Source organism: Tachysurus vachellii, chromosome 16, assembly GCF_030014155.1.
Source record: "Tachysurus vachellii isolate PV-2020 chromosome 16, HZAU_Pvac_v1, whole genome shotgun sequence".
Lineage (NCBI taxonomy): Eukaryota > Metazoa > Chordata > Actinopteri > Siluriformes > Bagridae > Tachysurus > Tachysurus vachellii.
Window position 1 is genome coordinate 22535273 of NC_083475.1, and position 24328 is coordinate 22559600.

The 24328-nt window shown below is 43.0% G+C and overlaps 2 protein-coding genes across 5 annotated transcripts in view; both read right to left on the bottom strand.

Moving 5' to 3' along the window:
* The window catches only part of LOC132858776 (scavenger receptor cysteine-rich type 1 protein M130-like), a 103787-nt gene that overhangs the window by 13627 nt on the left and 65832 nt on the right, over positions 1-24328 (bottom strand). The window lies entirely within an intron of this gene.
* On the bottom strand, positions 1766-13081 carry LOC132858790 (scavenger receptor cysteine-rich type 1 protein M130-like). 4 transcript variants are annotated; one of them, XM_060889252.1, is made up of 20 exons: positions 12898-13076; positions 12693-12830; positions 11841-12149; positions 11303-11620; positions 10874-11188; positions 10463-10789; positions 9987-10316; positions 9460-9765; positions 9306-9371; positions 8538-8837; positions 8286-8345; positions 8046-8183; positions 7784-7876; positions 4420-4482; positions 4052-4117; positions 3864-3941; positions 3597-3659; positions 3435-3497; positions 2939-2998; positions 1766-2520 (listed from the first exon to the last, which is right to left on the bottom strand). In XM_060889252.1, exons 2-20 carry the CDS (start codon positions 12820-12822, stop codon positions 2405-2407), a joined length of 3201 nt encoding a protein of 1066 aa, XP_060745235.1. In that variant the 5' UTR covers positions 12823-12830; positions 12898-13076; the 3' UTR covers positions 1766-2404. The 4 variants fall into 4 exon arrangements, with proteins under 4 accessions (XP_060745235.1, XP_060745236.1, XP_060745238.1 ...); XM_060889253.1 differs by lacking the exon at positions 2939-2998 and having other exon boundaries at positions 12693-13075; XM_060889255.1 differs by lacking the exons at positions 11303-11620; positions 11841-12149 and having other exon boundaries at positions 12693-13081.

Below are 24328 nucleotides of genomic sequence, written 5' to 3' on the forward strand. Positions count from 1 at the left end.
GTGTGTTGTCATTATACCAAGGTGCAAATTTTCTCTCTCTAATTACTTTCCTTTTAAGTGGAGCTACAATACTTGTAATACAAACTGGTTTGGTTTGACCCATGTTTCTGTTAAACACAGAACACTAAACTTCTGATCTGTAATCATTTCATTATCCATAAGAGCTTTAGATACAAGAGATCTTATATTTAACAGTCCTAGCTTCAGATTGAAGGTGCCTAACAGTTTTCACCCATCTCCCTCCCCCCATCCTGACCACGTTCTACAGAGGGACCTTTGAGATCATCCTGAGCAGCTGCATCACTGTCTGGTGTGAGAACTGCACCATCTCAGATCGCAAGACCCTGCAGAGGACAGTGAAGACAGCTGAGAAGATCATTCACTATGCTAATACTTTTATGCTAATAAAGTTACTAAAACAAATTTTTTGAGTGTTTATAGTTTTGTGTTTAGCTCAAGAAACAATTCAAACACATTAAGTGATGTCCCGAACACAGGAAGTGACGTCCCGAACACAGGAAGTAACAACAAGTGTCAAACATCACATCACTATCATGCAGTAACGCAGACCCATGAATGAACAAATCTTCTTCCACCAGCCCTCCATCAAATCTTTGGCATCAACATAGACGTTACAGCACTGAAGTACCATTACTCGCCCCATAATAAGACAACAGTGGACAAAACAAACAAACACACAAATGATTATAAATATCTGTATTACAAACACAGCATTATCAGAAACAAGGGAAATTTACTGAAGAATCTTTTGAAAGCTGTGGTATAAGAGATAAACCAAGGTGAATATTTCAGGACATCTGGAAAAACAAATTGTCAAAGAGAAATAAAACAAAATCAATAGCAAAACTGGACCAAGTATAAGGAGCTCCACTCATTAATAAATTATGAATAATTTTAAGTAATATTACATAATATTTGATATATTCTAGAATTTCCAATTAAATGTTTAAATTAATAAAGGCACATTGACTCTGTGCTTCAGGATTATAAACATTAATAATTTTAAATGATTATTTAGTAAGATTTTTTATTAAGAGCATTACAATTTTGTATCCACAAGATGGCAGTAAAGAATTTTCAAACTGAGATTTGTTTAGTTAAATATTTTCTCTCACATGACCTGCTGGGGGCGCTGTTTGGATGCTGCTGTATTATTATTATTATTATTATTATTATTATTATTATTATTATTATTATTATTATTATTACTAAAACTCATATTATGATCTTAATATAATATTATTAAGTTATATATATGATTAATTATAGAAGTTTTTCTGAATACAAACTCCTGAATATTTTTTAATGTCTGCTTGATCCCATGATTAAAATTCATTATGTGATAGGGTCACATCAATTTTGCTAAATAGTAATAATATACAGTAAATGGGAAAATAATAATAGTTTCCAAGAGTGCAAATCAGCTAGATGCACTTTATATTAGTTCTTACATGTGTGTGTTTTTTACAGGGATTTCATTCATGTAATGTTATGGAGTCCACATAAACCATGACAGTAACAGGGTGTCCAGATAAACAATTTATACCTGTGTGTATTTCTAAAAATCTGTATATCAAAGAGTTAGGAGAGAGAGAGAGCAGCTGTGTGTGTGTGTGTGTGTGTGTGTGTGTGTGTGTGTGTGTGTGTTGGCATTTTTTCATTAGGATGAAGAAGATTTTATACAGTTGAATTATCGATGGTTGCACTCAGGGTGGTGATGAGATTTGAACTTACAACCTTCTGATCAGTATATAAATATTTATTTATTTTTATTGCCTGAGATGTTCTATAATGACACTGAACACAGATTCATCACTACAAAAGTCACTCAAATCACATCATCACATTATATTATAAAATAACTTTCATTTAATCACCTGTTTAAGAAAATACATAAAGAATTCAATAAAAATGTGAATAAAACTCGGCATAAGACACAATATTTACTCAGTATGGAAAGAAAAAAGTTACATTTGATTGCATATTTTTTAGACAAAATATTCTAATTTCTTGTCATTACCCATTATATACAAGGAGACAGGAAGTAGGGCTGCTGATGGTGCTGCAACACCCCGACTTTCAGGATTACTTTAACTGCAGCTGCTAAAATAATGTTACAAAGAGCTGATACTCGAGACTCCTTCTATAAATGTTAAATAAACGTCTCCAATCAGAAAACATCACCATCAATGATTATACGCTGTTCTTTGTTATATAACATGTTTTAAATCAGTTTATTTTAGGTTTAGATAACGAGTAACGTCCATCATACAAGTCCCTGTGAACGACGTGTGATTTAACTCTCCCTAATTTATTTACTAATAACAAGGTGAGAAAATGAACATGGTTCAGAATGAATGAAATTATTAGAAGTATAATAAAGTCATTTTTTGTGTTTATAAAAGTTGAAATGTAATTTCCTGAGAAAAGGCCTTTGGAGACGTGTCTCAGTCACATGGTCCCTGTCGTTCTGAGATTTCTCCTCCACGTCATCATATTCTGTAAAATAAACACATTTACTTCTTTAATACATCCTTTATATTGTATTAATACAGTAATTGTTTTGTAACAACTTATAATACATAAACGATGCACTATGTAGGATTTCTCTGATATTTAAACCATAAATGAAGAGAATAGAGGACATTTATCAGATCAGTTTCTTTAATCTGACTGAACGGTGATTTGTTATAAAAACAGTGATCTGATGTTTATGTTCTGTATCATAGATAATATTTACAGTAGGTCTAATCTAAACTCTTTAATAAATACATCTTCTATTATATTTGTCCTAAAAACTGATCTGAAAGTTGATATTTATTATATACCATATATAATATAATCATATATAATTTAATCTTTTACTCTGCTGCCTGTGAACTTATGTACATTAGAGAATAAACAGGAAGTCGCTCACCTTCTGTCTCTCCTACATCCTGTTCCTCAGTGATGACATCATCATAATCTTCTGGATTGTCTAATGAACAAATAAATGAATAAGTAATGAACCACTGTGTGTGTTGGTGTTACAGTAAAATACTGAGTTACAGGGTGGTGTGATGAAGCAGTGTTTTTAAAAAATCTGTAAAACAATAAAAAATAATTTTCTTACAGAAAACTTCACCATGTTGATGAACACACAGATTTTTAATATAAATTCATGTGAATTTAAGTTCCTGTGAATGAGCTGTTACTATAGAAACCACAATGTATTGGATCATTAATAGAAACCTGTGGTTTACATCTGCAGTACTGTCAGAGCTGCTGTTATAGAAAATTAATCAACACCTACTGACCAATCAGAACGCAGAATTCAACAGTGTACTAAAATGGAATTAAGCCACAAAGCTTGAGTTTTACTGTATAAAATTTTAAGGTAAATAAATTCCTTCCATTTTCATAAAAAAACTGACCTGTGATGATGTTTGTGTTTGTTTCAGCGGTAACTGCATCGTCATAGTTCTCGGACACGTCCTCTGTCAGAACGTAGAGATAAAAGCTATTAAATCCACATCAATGTCATTAATGATCATTTGGATGCTTGTGGATGCCACACTGTCCCATTATTATCATACCTGTCAGTATAACTGACTTCTGATCAGCTGTAATGGCGTCATCATAATTCTCAGCTTCATCCTCTACACCAAAACACAGATATTTAAAGATATTTAAAGTTTACTGAAGTGACAGTTTGTACACTGTGTATTTGATGACACGATACAAAATGACATCGTACACGTGTAAAAAACGTCACTACACACAAACCAATAAACAAACGTATTGACAGTGTGTGTGTTTAATTTATACTGCTTTCTAAAACAAATCCCAAAACAGAACCACACCATCCACGTTATCAGGGATGGGTCCAGCAGTGACGGCATCATCGTAGTCCTCTGGTGGGTCGACTCTTCCTGGATCACCTAAATGAAATAAAAGCAGAGACTCTGTACAAACAGCTCCATCACATTCTGACCTCATGGTTTAATGTCAACTCAGTAAATTTATGTGATCACTTAACAACTGCACCCACTTATGATGTCACTGGTGTCCATGACATCATCATAATACTCAGCCTTTTCTTTGATCCCAGACTTTACTGTAAAAAGAACAATTTGTTAGTTTTGGGTTTTTAAACACATTTATACTCAATAAAATCCTCATCCAAAGAAGCTTTGATAAATTTGATCAGATGGATTTCAGGAGATTAAAGTAAGATAAGGTTGATGGTGAGATCTCATGTGTCAGCATTAAAACACTGGAGTTACTGTAATTCTTCTACACACTACATCATAATCACGTCTCAGAAAGGACAAATGTAGTCATTTCTGATTTCTAATTTTAATTCTAATATCTTTCAGTTAATGGAGTTAGACAAACTCACACTCTGGTCTTTTTTACCTGAGAGAAGCTCATCATCCACATGCTCATACCCAGAATGCTGTTCTTCAGAGAGGAGACTTCCTGTTAGAGGAGAGCAGGAGAGTCAGGAGACGTGTTCAGAAGAGCAGACACACACACACACACACACACACACACACACACACACAGACACACACACACACACACACTCATAGATACACACACACACCACACTCACTCACACATAGACACACACACACACTCAAACATACACAAACACACACACACACTCATACACACACACTTATACATACATACACACACACTCATACATACACACACACAGTCACACACACATACATACATACACACACAGACACACACACCACACTCACTCACACACACACACACACTCATAGATACACAAACACACACTCATACACACATACACGAACACACTTATACATACACACACACTCATACATACACACACACACACACTCTCTCTCTCTCTTTCTCTGTCACACACACACACACAAACACCACACACACATACATACACACACTCACACTTATACATACATACACACACACAGTCACACACACTCGTACATACACATACACACACACACACACACACACACACACACACATACATACACAGATTTAGAGAGGGAAAATGCACCTGTCCAGGAAAGTAGACGCAAAGGAAAGGAGACTTCCTGTTAGAGGAGAGCAGGAGAGTCAGGAGACGTGTTCAGAAGAGCAGAGACACACACACACACACACACACACAAAGACACACAAACACACACACACACACACACACATACTCATACACACACAGACACACACACACACACACTCACTCACACACACACACTCATAGATACACACACACACCACACTCACTCACACATAGACACACACACACACTCAAACATACACAAACACACACACACTCACACACACACACACACACACACACACACCACACTCACTCACACACACACACACTCATAGATACACACACACACCACACTCACTCACACATAGACACACACACACTCAAACATACACAAACACACACTCATACACACGTACACGTACACACTTATACATACACACACACACATACATACACACACACACACACTCTCTCTCTCTCTCTCTTTCTCTGTCACACACACACACAAACACCACACACACATACATACACACACTCACACTTATACATACATACACACACACAGTCACACACACTCATACATACACACACACACACACACACACACACACACACACACACACACACACACACACACACATACATACACAGAGGGAGAGAGGGAAAATGCACCTGTCCAGGAAAGCAGACACACACGTGCACACACCCCTAAAAAATCTCACACATTTAGGTGATTTTTATTGCAGAAAAGCACACACACACACACACACACACACACACACACACACACACACACACACACACACACACACACAAACAGACAGACATAGACCCATGCTCCCATTCCTGAACCACACAGATTAAATTATTTATCAGGACACACAGTAACCACCATGGTTTATGGGGACTCATTTTAATTGAGATCCATTCACTAAAATACACATATACAAAATTTTTCTTTTTAATTATTTGTCATAAATACACAGGCATCACCTCACTATCTTACACACACATGAGCGCACACACACACACACACACACACACACACACACACACACACACACACACACACAGAGGAGGGATGCACCTGTCCAGGAAATCAGACACACTAGAGATGTGCGCTTCAGCTCAAACGTCACCCAAATCCGCTGCTTCACACACACACACACTCATACTGTACATACACACACAAACACTCTCTCTCTCTCTCTCTCTCTCTCTCTCTTACACACACACATACCTACACACACGCACACACACTCACACTCAAACATACACACACTCATACACACACAAACACCACACACACTCGCACACACACACACTCATACATACACATCCACACACACACACATTCATACACACATACACACACACATTCATACATACAAACACACACACACATACATACAAACACACACACACACACACTTATAAATACACACACACACTCACAGACACATACACACACTCATACATACACACACACAAACACATTCATACACACACAAACACACACATACATACAAACACACACACTCACACACACACAAATAAATCATCCGCCCCCCACCCACCCGCACCATAATGTTCTCTGATTAAGATTTCCGCACCCGATCGTCAAATTACAGTTATACTAAATCTTAGTTTTCATCATGACGATATGGTCAATGGATGGTTCTTTAACAGTGCATTCGGTGCAGTTAGAGCGTTCTGAACGTAACACAATGCTGATGAACAGATGCTGCTTTTAAATGAACATTTATTTATTTATTAATGAAACAAAAGCTTCTTTGGCCAGATTAAGCTACATTTTATTAATAGCATAAACACAGGCTTTACTCCCCGAACAGGCGAACGCACAAACACGAACATATATGAAATTTTCTTAGCCTGAGCAATGACTGGATATCGACTATCAGTCCATCTTTTTAAAATACAATTCGGAATATTGTACTATAAATTTCCAAAAATACTTTGCTTATAGGCTACAGAACACACCATATATTTATAGCCCTACGACAAAAATGGTTTCAATTTAACCTAAACGCAAACTACGTTAATGGCCTTAACTTATTTTGCAGAAACAGAATTGTCGAGATTCAGGTGATTCTGTCGTGTCTCTAAAACACCTGCTGAACTAAATAATGCCCCTTTTCCACCCGCGGATATAACCACGATCCGCACATCACTAAGACTCACACATACATATGCACACATAGCCCTAAAGAACACCCCATAAAATATAAAATAATTACACTACAGCACATGAACTCTGTACATTTAGGTTATTTTTATTGCAGGAATGTACTCTAACACACACACACACACACACACACACACACACACACACACACACACACACACACACACACACACACACACACACACACACACACACACACACACACACACACACACACCTGCACTAAAACAGAAGCTTTAATAGATGTTTATCAGCAGAATCCTGTCTCTACACCACATACACTCTAACTGCACATTTCCTCTCACACACATTGAGCTTATTTTTATTTATTTGTCATAAAGAAATAAATCACACTGGATTTGGGGGAAAATATTGCTCTAATCACTGAGTTTACATTGAGGTGTGTATTTTGTATGGAGTGATTTGATCATTTTTATGCAGTGAATTTCAGCTAGAAGTTTAAATAGAATACAATAAGTGTGATGTAGAACAGTCCACATATCACTCACCTCTTTGTGTGAAGCTTCTTCTAGCCATGTATCTGTGGTTGATCTCCTCATAGACTGCCTCAGGCTCAGACTTACGCCTCGTCCTAGAGACAACTGGGAGTGGGGAATAATAATAATAATAATAATAATAATAATAATAATAATAATAATAATAATAATAATTACTCTATAATAAAATATTAAAATGTATTTACAGTATGAATGATAATATGAGAATGAGATTTTAAATAATATAATAATAAAATGTGTGAAAGTGTGGTACCTCTCCTGAGCACTCTGTTCTGGTAAAACAGTACCAGCAGAAGCACTAAGGCCAGGAAGAGCAGCGTTCCCAACACATAGAGAACCAGTGGAGGGGAGGATGGAGGTCCAGGTGACACAGGGTTTAGATCGGTTCTTACTGAGGTCAAAAACACAGAAGAGGATCTTGATACGACGCTGTGATCAGAAATATTTAGAACTTAATGAACAGTAATAAATATTATATTAAACAAATACACACCTGATTTGGTGGTGGTGGTGGTGGTGGTGGTGGGTGTAGCAGTGGACACAGTGGATATGTCTGTATTCACAGAAAGAAAAACACTTTGTCTCACAATAAAAATAAACTGTTACTCAATAAGGTTTATGACATGCTGATCAGTGTTTACAGTTCAGGGTCTGAGATTTCAATCAAACATCTAAGATTCTAAATAAAAGTTATCAAGTCTTATCACTGAGACAGAAAGCTGAAAAGTTAGCACACCCCTCTGACCTGCACAGGTGACTCCAGCAGGAGAGCAGTCAGTGTGATTCTTCAGGGAATGATGACAGTCCCACAGGTGAATCTCATCCCCTCGACACTTCACTCTGTTCAGCCAGAAAGTCCCTTCACCAGAACCAAACCGATCATCAGCACTCAGCGCCGACCCACAGCCCAGCTGTCTGCACACCACCTGAGCGTTCATGATGTTCCACTGATCATCACAAACGGAGCCCCACGTAGAGTTATGATACACCTCCAACCTCCCAGAGCAGCTTCCCTTTCCTTCTCTCAGCCTGAGAGACCAGTGTTCTACATCACACACATCACACAAGAGGAAACACACCAACACTGAATAACAGCTCCAGTCACACAGCTCACTACAACACCATGACCATCTAACCTTATATTATACTCAACATGGTCTAGTTTACTAAAAACAGGTTTTGTGGTGTTCTGAAAAAGAATCTTATACCAACTAACTACAAACATCCTGAAATTCAGCTGCTAACTTTGATGTGTGATAAATAAATTAATTGTCTGCTGAATAAAATCATTTGAAGCAGTAAGATCAGACTTTGGTTTCTGTTTACTGATTTTATCTCTGATGGATTGGTTTTCATGAAATGTGAGAAAGATTGATGTCCTCAGGATGGATCTATGAGGAAATACATTAAAGTTCTCTTAAAATGATTTTATAAATACAAGAGGAAATCTCTTCTGTCACCATCAAATCCATATGAAGAACAGGACTAAAAGCTTCTCCTTATATCTCCTTACTTGAGCAGTGTTTCTGAGAGGGAAGTAAAGAGCAGGTTTCTGGTGGACGTGGAGACTTTTCATCATCTGCAGTAATAAAATCAATGCATTAATGAAAAGTTTCACATGCAGGTTATGACAATGTACAGAACCAGAAAAGTCTGAATCCACTCACCTTTGCAGTTAATATGAACCACTTCATCATGATTATCACATCTGTTCTGTCCCCAGGGTGAAGATGGACACTGCAACAGATTAGAGTCGTGTTTCCTACATTTCACATGATCCAGCCAGTTAGGAGCAGATTTTACTCGTGCTTCAGTGTTTGACAGACTGCCACGTCTTCCACAGTTCAGCTCTCCACACACCATGTTTGCCGTCTCATCATCCATCTGATTGTAACACACATTACCCCAGGTTCCATTGTAGAACACTTCCAGATTCCCCTCACAGCCCTTTGTGAGTCGGATCTCTTTAAACTCTGGTGAGAGAAGGACGACTTACACTTCATTTGAAAACGTCCTGTTTTATCCACACAGTTAAATATGTGTAAAATTATCTTTATGTAAAAATATATTTAAGATGGATTACATTTATAAACAAGTCCTTACTATCATGTTGAATTTCAGGAACTTTGGACCTCAGTTTTGAAATAAAACATATACATATCTAACAGGTTTATTGTCAGTCATCACACTGTACCTGAGCAGACGACTCCTACGTCCTCATGGTGTCCACATTCACCCTCTTCACACAGCTGATATCTGCAGTTCCACAGGGACGTCTCGTTCCCCTCACACTCCACCTCATTCAGCCATATGGACCCAGTTCCAGGACCAAACCAGGCTGGTATGTGGTTACTGAGGGCCTCTCCACACTGCAGCTGTCTGCACACCACCTGAACATCCTCAATACCCCACGAGTCATCACACACAGTCCCCCACGAGCCGCTGTGGAAAACCTCCAGCCTTCCTGCACAGTCTCCCCCAGAACCAACCAGCCTGATGGAGCTGTTGGTGGGGTTAAAGATACCTGTGTTGTGGCCAAAAAAACATAGAAATTAAGTTATATAATTTAAAAAAAAAAATGGAAGTGTCTGTACATTTAAAATATATATTTTACAATTTTAAGATACTTATTACTTTTATTAATATTTGTTTTTATTTGTTGGTGTTTACCTGAACAGGTGATGTAGAGCTGTTCCACAGAGCTGCAGTTGACAGGTTCAGCTTGTGCACTGCTGCAGTTCCTCAGATGTTCTTCACTCCCAGAGCAGCTGAAACCTGTTACACACATGTGTTTGTGTTCAGTGGTGGATGGAGAGGAGCGGTAGTTCAGCACGGAGCCACAGCCCAGCTGTCTGCAGAGCACAGACGCCTCAGACAGACTCCACGAGTCCAGGAGAACTCTCCTCCAGTCCTGACTGAAATAAATCTCCACCTCCCCCTGACACTCGCTCCCTCCAGACAACCGCACTCGCCCCTCATGAAGCGCCACAGAGGATCCTGAAGCAGAAGAAGCTCATTTAAATATTGTAATGAACTCTGACTTTATTCAGTAACCTGGTGTATGTGACGTTAATATCTCACCATTACAGATGACTCCAGCGTCATGTTTATGAGAGCATGCAGCTCGACTCCATGATGAGACGCCACATTGTGATAGGTGTGTCTCCTTCCCCTGACAATCAAACACATCAGCCCAGATGTGGTTACTCCCCTCCCCAAACCAGTCCACCTCCACCACAGCCACAGCACTCCCACAATCCAGCTGTGCACACAGAACATCTGCAGCTCTCATATCCCAGCTTACAGCACAAACTGTGCCCCACACACCGAGGTACAGGAGCTCCACTCGACCAGAACAGGAGTCCGGTCCGTTCACCAGCCGCGCCTCTGTGTGACCTGAACAAACAGCCGAGAGCTCAGTGAAAGAGGAACATTAACACAGGCACCTTAAAGTTTGATTGACAGCTATGTGGTCTCTATTTAAACAGAAGTTACATCATGATACTTAACCAGAACATATTAATCCCACATCGTTGTCATGGGAACAGGTTGAGTGTTTGAGTGAAGATGATGTTGGACAGAAGGTAATGTCAGATTCGTTTCCTCTACACTGAAGCTCCTCTGTCCACACCTGACCCTCCCCTCGTCCAAAAGCAGCTGATCCCAGAACCTTCACAGGAATCCCACAGTCCAGCTCTCGACACACAACCTCTGCATCCTGCTGGTCAAAGTCAGCATCACACACTGTGGACCAGGAACCTCCATGAAACACCTCCACTGTCCCAGAGCACCGGTGAGGACCAGCAGTGAGTCTCGGCATTCTGTGACCTGTGTTTTATTTAATTGTGTAAATATTGTTTTTAACAAGACAGAACATAAAGAAATCATTACAATGTTATCAAATATAGTTTAAATAAATCTATTGTATTTAAAATATACTTAGATAAACATCTAAATTTTAATAAAGTTTATTTATTGGTCAAATTAAAATTAATCATTAATAATAATGTAACTAATAGTAATGTTTGTTCTAAACACAGAAGTTTACCTGAGCAGGTGACTCCAGCATCTTCATCATGTTCACAGTCATGTTTCCCCCACCCTGCTGACCCACAGTCCTTCAGTGTCGACTCTGATCCTCTACAGCTCACATCATCCATCCAGATTGGTCCTGATCCTGGTCCAAAGTGACCGTATTGTGGTGCATTTACAGCCTCCCCACAGTGCAGCTCTCTACACACCACTGCAGCATCGTTCATATCCCAGTTAACACCACACACTGTTCCCCACTGTCCATCATGAAGAACCTCCACTCTCCCAGAACAGCGACTTCCACCATTCACCAACCTCACACTGTCTGAGAGAGAGAGAGAGAGAGAGAGAGAGAGATTAAAATTTAAAAAAAAAAAATCTCCCTCACACACACACACACACTCTCTCTCTCTCTCTCTCTCTCTCTCTCTCTCACACTCACTTTCTCTCTCACACACACACACTCATTCACACACATAAACATACACACACACACTCACCCACCCACCCACACACACACATTCACACACTCTCTCTCACACACACACACACACACACACACACACACACACACACACACACACACTTATGTTAGTTCAGTTGTATTTTTACTCACAATAAATCATGTCTAAACTCTAAACATTAATCTGGAGCTGATTTTATAAGTGAGGCCTCAGAACAAACCCTGAGGATGATGTGTGTACTCTCATGTACAGCTTTTTATATTCTATAAAGATAAAACACTTTCACTGTTTATAAAGTTACAATCACTCCAGGAAACTTTCTTCATGTCATGATTAAAACTGGTCCCTACTGTTAAAGTGAGAAGTGTGTGATGTTTTCGTGTGAATAATCAGTGTGAACTTACCAGCTGCTGTGAGTGTGAGTGTGGATGAGAGAAGAATTAAAGTCAGACAGATTTCCATCTCCCTCCTCGCTGTACACGATGTGTTCACCTCCACTCGCCCAGAGAGACTGAGAGAAGTGTATCCCCTCATTCAGCCCCCTACAGAGAGACAGACAGAGAGACAGACAGAGGGAGAGAGACGGCCGCCAATCACACTCACTGTTACCTTATTAGAAAGACGAGAGGAAATCATCACACAGCCTCAATAACAAATCAGATGAGGCATCTTTCACTTTCTCCATATATATCAAAATAACGTCAGAGCTGATGAACAGAGCTCCGCCTCCTGTCTCTGTGGTGTGTGACTGATGAACAGAGCTCCACCTCCTGTCTCTGTGGTGTGTGACTGATGAACAGAGCTCCACCTCCTGTCTCTGTGGTGTGTGACTGATGAACAGAGCTCCACCTCCTGTCTCTGTGGTGTGTGACTGATGAACAGAGCTCCACCTCCTGTCTCTGTGGTGTGTGACTGATGAACAGAGCTCCACCTCCTGTCTCTGAGGTGTGTGACTGATGAACAGAGCTCCGCCTCCCGTCACTGATGAGAGTCGACCACATCACACACTGATGTCAGAGAGAGGAAACACTCGGCTGTCGTACAGCATTAATGCCTGACAGCTGCACAGAGCAGATACACACACTGATAAACACACTGTAACTACATCAGTTACACATCCCTTCTACACACACACACACACACACACACACACACACACACACACACACACACACACACACACACACACCTCTGTTTAGTGAAATGTGTTTGTTCTCTTAACTGACCTGCTGAGGGCGCTGTTGGGAAACTGCTTGATTATTAATATTATTATTATTATTATTATTATTATTATTATTACTAAAAGAATAAAATATACAAAACCACACAAATCTAACCCATAATATATAAACCCATAAATAAAAACACAAACACAACTCCTGAATAGTGTTTATGTCTGGAGTTACCATGTGTGTCATTTCAGTATTAAGTCCTCATTATGAGCTTAACTCTGAATATGAGACTTTATTATTAAAATGAGGAAAATGTTTTCATGATGTGAACTGAAGTGAATTTATGTGTGTGTTCCTGAGAACAGAACAGAACAGAATACAATAGAACAGAATCTTTATTGTCTTTGTATAAAAACAGTGACATTTGTCAGTAAAATTCCCAGTAAAAAATAAAGTCCTAAAATCCACAAAATTCTAAATAAAATGTGGAGCATCAGTGCAGTAGAAGTTTGTGTGATATTAATTTTTCCCTGCGTGTGATTTACCATTTTAATGCACATTCACGTGAACAGGAGTCAGAATTCAGCACAGCACCAGTGCTGCAGTGCAACAAAATCTTTCCCTTTCTAATCAGCATCACCGTTAACATCATTTATTAAATTAGACTCGTTATCGACCAAGTTCATCTTTTCTGCTCTAAAACTTTGTCCTGGTTTCCTTTGGGCTGAATAACTGAAAGTGACGTTTGGACTATTTTCAGTGACGAACCCGATAAAGAGACTTAACTCACGTTAACTATAATCTAATCTTAGCCGAGTTAAACACAGATAGATTTGATCCGATATAAGAGCCGTGTGACACGGTGTAGAGACGACTAAACGGTTCTATGGCACAAGTCTAGTGCGGTACAACAGTAAGTAATAACTGTGATATAATCAGGTTACTGTTATAATATGATGTGTGTATTTTTTCCATTCGATGGCAATAGAGTGTGGAGTATGCAGGGATGTTATGTTACTGAAGAAGAGTTGTTGTTGCCTCGTGCAAGCGGAGCAGTGAATGTAGTCACAGCATGTTTCTGTCCGTTGCTTAATAGCTGATTTTAATAAAGTAAAGACATTAAGACTTCAGGAGCTTTATTGAAACATCACATGGTGTCAGAAGTGGAGCACTATTGATGCACTGGCAAAGCTTCAACCCCCGGACAATTTCGACTTCAGCCACCCCGAAATATGGCCAGAATGGCATCAAAGGTTTCACCGCTACAGGATAGCCACTAAACTGGACAAGGAAGAGGCCGAAGTGCAGGACTGTACGCTGCTTTATTCGATGGGAAAAGAAGCGGAACAGGTGTATCAGACATTTGCGTTCGGAGAGGGCAAGAGAGAAAGAGAGGATTATGATAACATGATCAGGAAGCTTGATGACTACTTTGTACCAAAAGTTAATGTTATTCATGAGCGTGCATGATTTCACATGAGAGTTCAGAGGCCAGGGGAAATGGCTTAAGAATATATTCGCAGCCTGCATGAGCTAGCCAGTACATGTGACTTCGGGGCGGCAAAGGATGAAAACATTCGCGATCGGCTTGTGATTGGGATTTTAGACAGAAAGCTGTCGGGAAAGCTTCAATGAATGCCCGATTTGACGCTCAAACACGCCATATAGCTCGTGAGACAAGTCTCAACAGGTACGAGGACACGTTAATGAACAAGCTGTGTGTGTTAGTACTCAAATCAGTGAAGTGACTGGTGCCAGAGGAAAATCACATTACAGTGGAAGAGTTAGACAACACATAGGCTCAAAACAAAATCAGACAAAGCAGGCAACAGAATGGAGATGTAAAAGATGTGGAAGAAGTCATGGAAAAGGGGACATATGCCCAGCAAAAAGTGCTGAATGTCGCAAATGCAGAAAAAAGGGTGACTTTGCTGCAGTTTGTAAAACCCGAGCAGTCCGTGAAATCACCAAACCACCAGAGGGCAGCAACGTCACACACTTCCTTGGTGAGTTGACACAAATTATTGATGTAAATGGAGCATGGATGGTCACACTTCCAATTCAAGGCACAGACATAGAATTTAAAATTGACACGGGTGCTGACATAAGTGTACTTTCTGAGATGACGTTCTCTGTTTTTAAGTACAAGCCACAACTCAAAATGCAAATGTGAAACTTGAGAGCCCAGGCGGAACATTGCACTGCAAAGGACAGTTTAAAGCCATCACAGTCTACAGAGATAAGAAGTACAGTTTTGATGCGTTCGTTGTGGCTGGTTCCTACATAAGCAATCTTCTTGGGCAAGATACAGCCAGTGCTATGGGCTTAGGGAAAAGGTTGGAAGAGCTTCAGCCCATTTCCTCACCTGAACTTGGTTTAGTAAAGATCAAACCTATCAAAATCTGCTTAAAAGAGAATGCAGTACCCTACAGTGTCCCCAATGCACGTCGAGTGTCATTACCTTTACTCTCAAAAGCTGAAGCTGATCTTGAGAGAATGGTTAAATGTGGTGTTATTCAAGAAATCACTGAACCTACTGAATGGTGCGCCCCATGTTAGCTGTTCCAAAGAAGACGGGGCAAATCAGAATCTGCGTCGATCTAGAGCAACTAAATAAAGCTGTCAAAAGGTAGAAATTTGTGCTGCCAATGATCGACGACGATGCTGCTATTGGTTTTTGGCAACTTCCACTTGATATGGAATGTGCAAAACTAAGAACATTTATTACTCCTTTTTGGAGATATTTCTTCTGTAGGCTCCCATTTTGAATAACGAGTGCACCAGAAATCTTCCAGCGTGAAATGTCAGCTATTCTCAACGACCAAGAAGGAGTCGCAGTGTTCATGGATGACATTTTAGTTTATGGCAACACTCCTGAGGAATATGAGCAGCGATTGCAGAGGGCTTCGGCAGTCATTGACCGGGCAGGTTTGCAGCTGAATAAGGAAAAGTGTCTACTGAGACAGAATCAACTCAAGTATTTAGGACACATCATAGACAAGGAGGGCATACAGCCTGATCCAGCCAAAGTCGAAGCTATTACACACTGGAAAATCCACAGAACATCTCAGAACTACGGAGAATGCTGGGGATGATTCACTACCTGGGGAGGTATGTTCCTCATCGCTCCGATGTCATTCGACCTCTCAATGAGCTGTTAAAACGTGATGTCATATGGTACTAGGTGTTCTGTGCAAGAGGAGGCGTTTAATAACATGAAACAAGTAATCACAGAAGCTCCTGTTCTTGCGTTTTATGATGTCACAAAGCCCACAGTTGTCAGCGCAGATGCCAGCAGTTATGGTCTGGGGGGCGTTTTGCTGCAAGACCATGACAGGCAGCTAAAACCAGTGGCCTACTGCTCCAGGGTGCTGACAGATGCTGAAAAATGGTATGCCCAGATCGAAAAAGAGTGCCTGGCAGCCGTGTGGTCCTGTGAGAAATTTTCACGATTCCTGTATGGACTGGAAAGTTTTGTGTTGCAAACTGACCATAAACCACTCATTCTGTTGATCAATGCAAAGGATCTGGATTCAGTTCCCCTGATATGTCAAAGACTGTTATTGCGAATGATGCGATACAGTATGTACAGTAGATGTCCTGCAGGTCAGGGAGCTCGGTGTGGATGCTACAGATGTGGCCTTTCACAAACTATATTACAGCTAAATATATATTTTTTGAATAATAATAATAATAATAATAATAACAAATTGAATAACATGGATTAGGCTTGTTAAGTACAAATTTACAGAACATCGATCAATACAGAACACAGCAGTGTCTTAATGAAATTAAAAGTAGCCAGTATTTGTGCACCTGTAAATGTACAAAACGAATGCAATACAGAAGGCAATGCATATTAATATAGGGCATTTTCAATAATATATAAGTAGATAAATTAACGTGTAAGTATGAAAACAAATGAATCATGATCTAGTCTAAATTAAGCTGGAGAGATCATTTTTAGTCATTTAGATTTTTTTTCATCATTTCAGAAAAAGCTTAACTGGTACCCATAACAACTTACATTATATCGTGTGTGTTTTTTGGTCGAAAATATGTAGAAATATATGCGGGTATAAAGTACAGAACAAAATCGTTTAGCTCACGCGGAGTGAATGAAAAGCCGTTAATAAAGCAGACTCTCTGTAGAGGACGTTCTGAAACAGTTGAGTTGGCAGATGATCATCACATTTATGTCATCATGTTTCACGCGGATAATGTTGATTTGCAGCCGTAATTAAAAAAGTAAGATCATAGTGTACCACTGTAAAAAGGATATAAAATAAATATCTCTAAAATAAATGATTAAAGTAACTTAATAAAATCTCTTAATGTCACTTATCGTCGCTGTCAGGCGGAATCCTCGTATCTCCAAAACCGTTATTTTTCAGGAAATTAAAAAAACGCCGTACCTTATCTGCAGTGCACAGGGTTTAGTCCGCATTGCAGTGGATTGTCGTGCGCTAAATTCCTGTCCTCAGACGAGCACCAGAACTGTCAGCGTACTCCTCCAAAGCTCACCTTCGCGGCGCACATTTGTGACGTCATCCCCCTGTTGCATGACTTTTATACTCGGCAGCGCTATTTAAGGGCGCCGTTCACGCTGGATTATTGCCAGATGATCTCTCGTCATTACGTCGCGATTTGTGAGTCGCTCCTGCCTTCTTCCGGTCCGCGTGTTATTCTGCGCCTCGCTGCTGTTTATATCCGTGTGGACTTCCCGGCTCGGATTTCTTTTCCCCTGGGAATTACATCGTGAGTTTTTGTTTCATTCTTTGCTGCCGGGTGTTTTTCCGGTTTTTGCTCTCCGGCTTTTTGCCGTTTGGATTACTTCATTTTCTGTTTGGATTACTTTTGCCCATGCTTGGATTACTTCCTTTTTTTTTCTATGTGGATTACTTTTCGTGTATCGCACTTCCGGTTTCGCGATTGATCGCGATAGACTTTTCCCGGCTACATCTCCTGTGCATTTTGATATATATATATATATATATATATATATATATATATATATATATAATATATATGCTGATATATACCTTTTGTTATTCCAATAAACTCTTTCTTTTTTGGAAATTGGCCTGCGTTTGGGTTCTCCTCCCTAGCACCCTCCTCTGGTTGCTGATAGTATCATCTGGCCAACAATGAACCCAGCAGGATCTCAGGAGTTACAGTCACAGCTCGACTCCTTGTCCAAATCCTCTGCTGCTCACGAACGTCAACTCAAGGAGATAGCCTCGTCCACTAATGAACTCATTCGGCGCATGAGCATGCTCACCACGGCACAGGCCTCCTCACCATTTCTGAGGCCACCGGCCCAGCCCCCCCTACCCATGGTGGAGCCAAACCAAAACCCCATGCGGGAGCCCCATCTGCTTTGCCGCGCGTTCGTGATGCAGTGCTCAGTGATTTTTGAGCTCCAACCCTCCTCCTTCCCTTCGGATTGGTCTAAGGTAGCGTACGTCATCTCCTTGTTGTCTGGCAAGGCCAAGATCTGGGCTACAGCAGAGTGGGAACGTCAGACTTTCATCTGTTCTTCATTTGATGCCTTTTCAGCAGAACTGCGCAAGGTTTTTGACTCCACGCTACCCAAGCTGGACGCCACTCGAGCCCTGTTCGAATCATCTCAGGGGTCTTGCTCCGTGGCGGAGTATGCAGTGGATTTCCGCAAGGCAGCTGGGGACAGTGGGTGGAACCCCACAGCGCCCTATGACGCGTTCTACCGCGGCTTGGCCCCCCAGGTGAAGGATGAACTCGCGGCCCGAGAACTCCCTGATGAGCTTGACGACCTGGTTTGTCTGGCAACCAGGTTTGATCGCCGTATCCAGGAACGAAGAGAGGAGGGACGCCCAACCCGTTCCTGGCCTCCCAGAACCCCGTATGCCAAGCCTCATGTCGAACCAGGCAGATCATACTTGCCTCCCCGAAACCCATATGTGAAGCCCCGCTCTGAATCTAACAGATCACACTCGCCTCCACCTCCCCAGCCCATAGAGATAGGACGGCGTCTCCTGTCCTCTGCAGAGAAGGAGCGGCGCCGGGCCCACGACCTCTGTCTTTACTGTGGCAAGGCAGGACACTTTGCCTTCGCGTGCCCAGCAAAAGACAGGGCTCACCGTTGAAGGAGGAGCCTGCGGCGAGCCTCTGGTGTCTAGCCTCCCCTAAGCCACTTCTCCGAGCACGTTTCCAGATCAAGAGCCAAGAACATGATCTAGCGGTCTTTGTTGACTCTGGAGCTGACGCGGAGTTCCTCGATGAGGAGTTAGTGCGTCAGCTGGAGATCGAGACTGAACCTCTACCCACCAACCTCCAGGTACGGGCCCTGGATGGCCATATCCTTCACCGAGCTCGCTACTGCACCAAGCCCCTGCTGGTGTCTGTCACCAATGAACGCACGGAGTGGATCTCCTTCCTGGTTATCCCTTTGCCCCACGCCCCAGTCATGTTTGGATTACCTTGGCTTCAGAAACATAACCCTCACCTGGATTGGTCCAGCGGCCGGGTCCTTGTTTGGGGGATCTACTGCGAGGCTCATTGCCTGACCACCTTGACACCCCGCTCGTATTCAGTCAAGGAGGACCTGCCATCCGACCTCTCTCTGGTGCCTGCTGAATACCATGATCTGGGACAAGTGTTCAGTAGAGCTCGTGCCACTTCCCTGCCACTGCATAGACCTTATGACTGTGCTATCGACCTCCTGCCGGGCACTGCCCCCCCCGGGGGCGCCTGTACCACCTATCCAAGTCTGAAAGGGAAGCCATGACCCGGTATATACGGGAGTCCTTGGAGTCAGATATTATTCGCCCGTCATCATCCCCAGCCGGTGCAGGGTTTTTCTTTGTGGAGAAGAAGGATGGGACTTTACGGCCCTGTATCGACTATCGGGGCCTTAATGCCATCACCATCAAGAATCGCTACCCTTTGCCACTCATGGCCTCCACTTTTGAGCTCCTCCAGGGAGCCACCATTTTCTCCAAGCTGGACCTTCGGAACGCCTATCATCTAGTCCGCATCCGGGAGGGTGATGAATGGAAGACCGCATTCAACACTCCCACTGGTCATTACGAGTACCTGGTGATGCCGTTCGGCCTCACTAATGCCCCAGCAGTGTTCCAGGCTCTGGTTAATGATGTTTTACGGGACATGTTAAACCTATTCGTGTTTGTTTACCTGGACGACATCCTCATTTTCTCCCGCACACCTGAGGAACACACCTGTCACGTCCGTGCAGTGCTCCAGAGGCTTTTGCAGAACCAGCTATACATGAAGGCAGAGAAATGTGATTTCCATGTCACGAAAACCACCTTCTTGGGCTTCATTCTGGCAGCAGGGAGTGTTCGGATGGATCCTGATAGAATCAAGGCTGTTAGGGATTGGCCTTGCCCTGGAACACGTAAGCAGCTCCAGCAGTTCTTGGGATTTGCCAATTTTTATTGGCGCTTCATCCGGGGCTACAGCTCGGTCGCTGCACCCTTGCACCAGCTAACTTCTCCCCTTCAACCCTACTCTTGGGGGCCTCAAGCCGAGCAAGCCTTCAAGAAGCTGAAGCAGCTTTTTACCTCTGCCCCCATCCTCTCCTTGCCGGATTCCACGCAACAATTTGTGGTTGAAGTTGATTCATCTGATACCGGTGTTGGGGCCGTTTTGTCTCAAAGGGACATCAAGGACAATAAACTTCACCCGTGTGCTTTCTTTTCCCGCCGTCTCTCCTCGTCCGAACGGAACTACACTATCGGCGAACGTGAGTTACTGGCAGTCAAACCCGCCCTGGAGGAATGGCGGCACTGGTTGGAGGGTGCGGAACAACCGTTTCTGGTCTGGACCGACCATAAAAATCTTGAGTATCTCCAGACTGCCAAGAGACTTAAACCCAGACAGGCTCGTTGGGCACTCTTCTTTGGCAGGTTTAACTTTGTGCTGTCTTATCGGCCGGGAACGAAGAACGGGAAGCCAGATGCTCTCTCTCGTCAGTTCTCCCCCGATCCCATTGAGGCCATCGCTGAACTCATTCTTCCCCACTCCGTCACTGTTCGGGTGCTCCGACTTGGGATAGAGAGAGGGTTCAGCAAGCCGTGTCTAACCTGCCGGTTCCTACCGACTGTCCTGAAGGCAAACTCTATGTCCCTGACCAGCTCCGTTCCCAAGTTCTTCAGTGGTGTCACAACTCCCGGCTTTTCTGTCACCCCGGTTTCCCTCGGACCCTATCGGTCCTCCAGCGACGTTTCTGGTGGCCCTCACTCAGACGTGACGCACGGGACTTTGTCACGGCCTGTCCAGTATGTGCGCAACACAAGAGTTCCCGATCTCGCCCAGCCGGCCTCCTGCGTCCCCTGCCGATCCCTTACAGACCTTGGTCTCACATTTCACTTGATTTCGTTACCGGTCTCCCTCTTTCTGATGGCTACTCCACTATCCTCTCTGTGGTCGATCGCTTCTCTAAGCTTGTCCATTTTGTCCCCCTGACCAAACTCCCTTCGGCCAAGGAAACAGCGTTGCTCCTCCTCCAACACGTCTTCCGGGTCCACGGCATTAGCCGGAAGATAGTCTCTGACAGAGGACCCCAGTTTACCTCCAATTTTTGGAAGGAATTCTGCCAGCTCTTAGGCGTCTCCATTAGCCTCTCCTCTGGGTTTCACCCCCAGTCCAATGGGCAGACGGAACGGCTCAACCAGGAGCTGGAGACGGATCTCCACCTCCTCTGTGCCGAGGAACATTCGTCTTGGTCCTCCAACCTTGTTTGGGTCGAGTATGCCCATAACTCTCTGCCCTCTGCTGCCACGGGTCTGTCCCCTTTTCAGGCTGCCTATGGCTATCAACCCCCATTATTCTCCACACAGGAGCTAGAAGCCTCAGTTCCCTCAGCCTTGGCCCTCGTGAGACGTTGTCGTCGTGTCTGGAGACGAGCCCGCCTCGCCTTGCTGAGATCTTCGCGGAGCTATGCTCGCTGGGCCAACCGCAGACGCCGCCCCGCTCCTCCTTACCGTGTCGGGCAGCGGGTGTGGCTTTCCACCAAAGACCTCCCATTGAAGATGGCATGCAGGCTCCCCGTTTCGTTGGCCCGTTCCCGATATCTAAAGTTATCAATCCGGCTGCGGTCCGGCTCAAGCTGCCCAGTGTGTTGCGCATCCACCCCACTTTTCACGTTTCCAGGCTGAAACCTGTCCAGGCCTGTGCGCTGGTTCCCTCCGCCAGACCCCCTCCTCCCGCCCGAGTCATTGATGGGGGCCCTGCGTTTACTGTCCGTCGGCTTTTGCGCTCCAGACGCCGTGGGAGGGGTCTGCAGTACCTGGTGGACTGGGAGGGATACGGCCCTGAGGAACGCTCCTGGGTTCCGGCGTGCCACATCTTGGACCCGGACCTCATCTCCCAGTTCCGTCGCGAACACCCCGACCAGCCTGGTGGGACGTTGTGTGTCGCCCCGTGGAGGGGGGGGGTACTGTCAGCGTACTCCTCCGAAGCTCACCTTCACGGCGCACATTTGTGACGTCATCCCCCTGTCGCATGACTTTTATACTCGGCAGCACTATTTAAGCGCGCCGTTCACGCTGGATTATCGCCAGATGATCTCTCGTCATTATATTGTCTTCTGGTAAAGTAGGTTCCTGACTTTTGTATACTATCTGCTTAACTCACTTTGTTCTAGAGTAGTGTGATTTGAATTGTTATATTCTATACCATTGTTGATTTTTATAGTGTTGGTCCTTGTTGTTCTCTCAGCTGATTAATCAGGAGTAGTTTCAGTCTACCTTAAGGTGTGAATTGGGGGCAGGGCTTACCTATTTAAATTGAAGGTTCTCCGCTACAGACGCTAGTTTGTAAGTATCTCTCTCTCTCTCTCTCTCTCTCTCTCTCTCTCTCATTGTAAACTTTGTGTCTAATACTGTTTTGCTATATTCTACCATACCTTAATTCTCACTCTTGACTGCAAATATGTGCCTTAAACCCATCTCTGTACTCAATTCCTACACTCGCAGACACTCTCGTCCACAGAGCAGAGGTCACAATCCCAGTAACCTCATCTACCCTCCTCTGTTGTGTAAGTCTCAAACAGTGGTGGTAGGTGGGCTCTGGAATTGCCAGTCTGCTGTGAAAAAAGCTGATTTTATCTCTGCTTTAACTTCCCATTACTCCTTTGATTTTCTTGCGCTAACAGAGACCTGGATATCCCCACAGAACACTGCTACACCAGCTGCTTTATCCTCTGCCTATGCTTTCTCTCACTCACCACGAGAAACAGGCAGGGGTGGTGGTACAGGTTTATTGCTGTCAAAGAAATGGTGCTTTACACCTCTCCTCTTGTCTCATTTAACCATCTCCTCTTTTGAATTCCATGCCATTTCAGTTACCTCTCCAATTAACCTTGTTATCATTGTTGTTTACCGCCCTCCTGGTCCCCTAGGTGACTTCTTGGAAGAAATGGACACACTGCTTAGTGCTTTCCCTTCTGATAGCTCCCCCCTGACAGTGCTTGGTGACTTCAACCTCCCCTCTGACAAGCTACATTCTTCTTCCCTCCTGTCTCTTCTTGACTCATTCACACTCACACTCAACAGCTACATCCCCACACACAAAGGAGGCAATGTGCTGGACCTGGTTTTCACCCGTCCTTCTCCAGCTACAGACGTGACTGCTACCCCACTACACGTCTCTGATCATCACCTGGTATCCTTTACCATCACTCTCCCTACCCTACCTAAAACTACCTCTCACCCCCTCGCTCTTACCCGCCGCAACCTTTACTCTGTCTCCCCTTCTTCTGTAGCTTCTGGCACTCTTTCTTCCCTTCCTGATCCTGAGTCTTTTTCCTCACTGCCCTTGGACTCGGCCACAGATACTTTCCTCTCATCTCTTTCCTCAACTATGGA

Excerpts from the sequence above, each read along its gene's own strand:
- LOC132858790 (XM_060889252.1), bottom strand. The coding sequence starts at position 12,822 with ATGAGGGGATACACTTCTCTCAGTCTCTCTGGGCGAGTGGAGGTGAAC. Across the intron at positions 10,790-10,873 it reads CGCTGGAGTCATCTGTAATG|GATCCTCTGTGGCGCTTCAT; the intron begins GTGAGATATTAA and ends CTTCTGCTTCAG. Across the intron at positions 4,483-7,783 it reads AAGAAGCTTCACACAAAGAG|GAAGTCTCCTCTCTGAAGAA; the intron begins GTGAGTGATATG and ends CTCCTCTAACAG.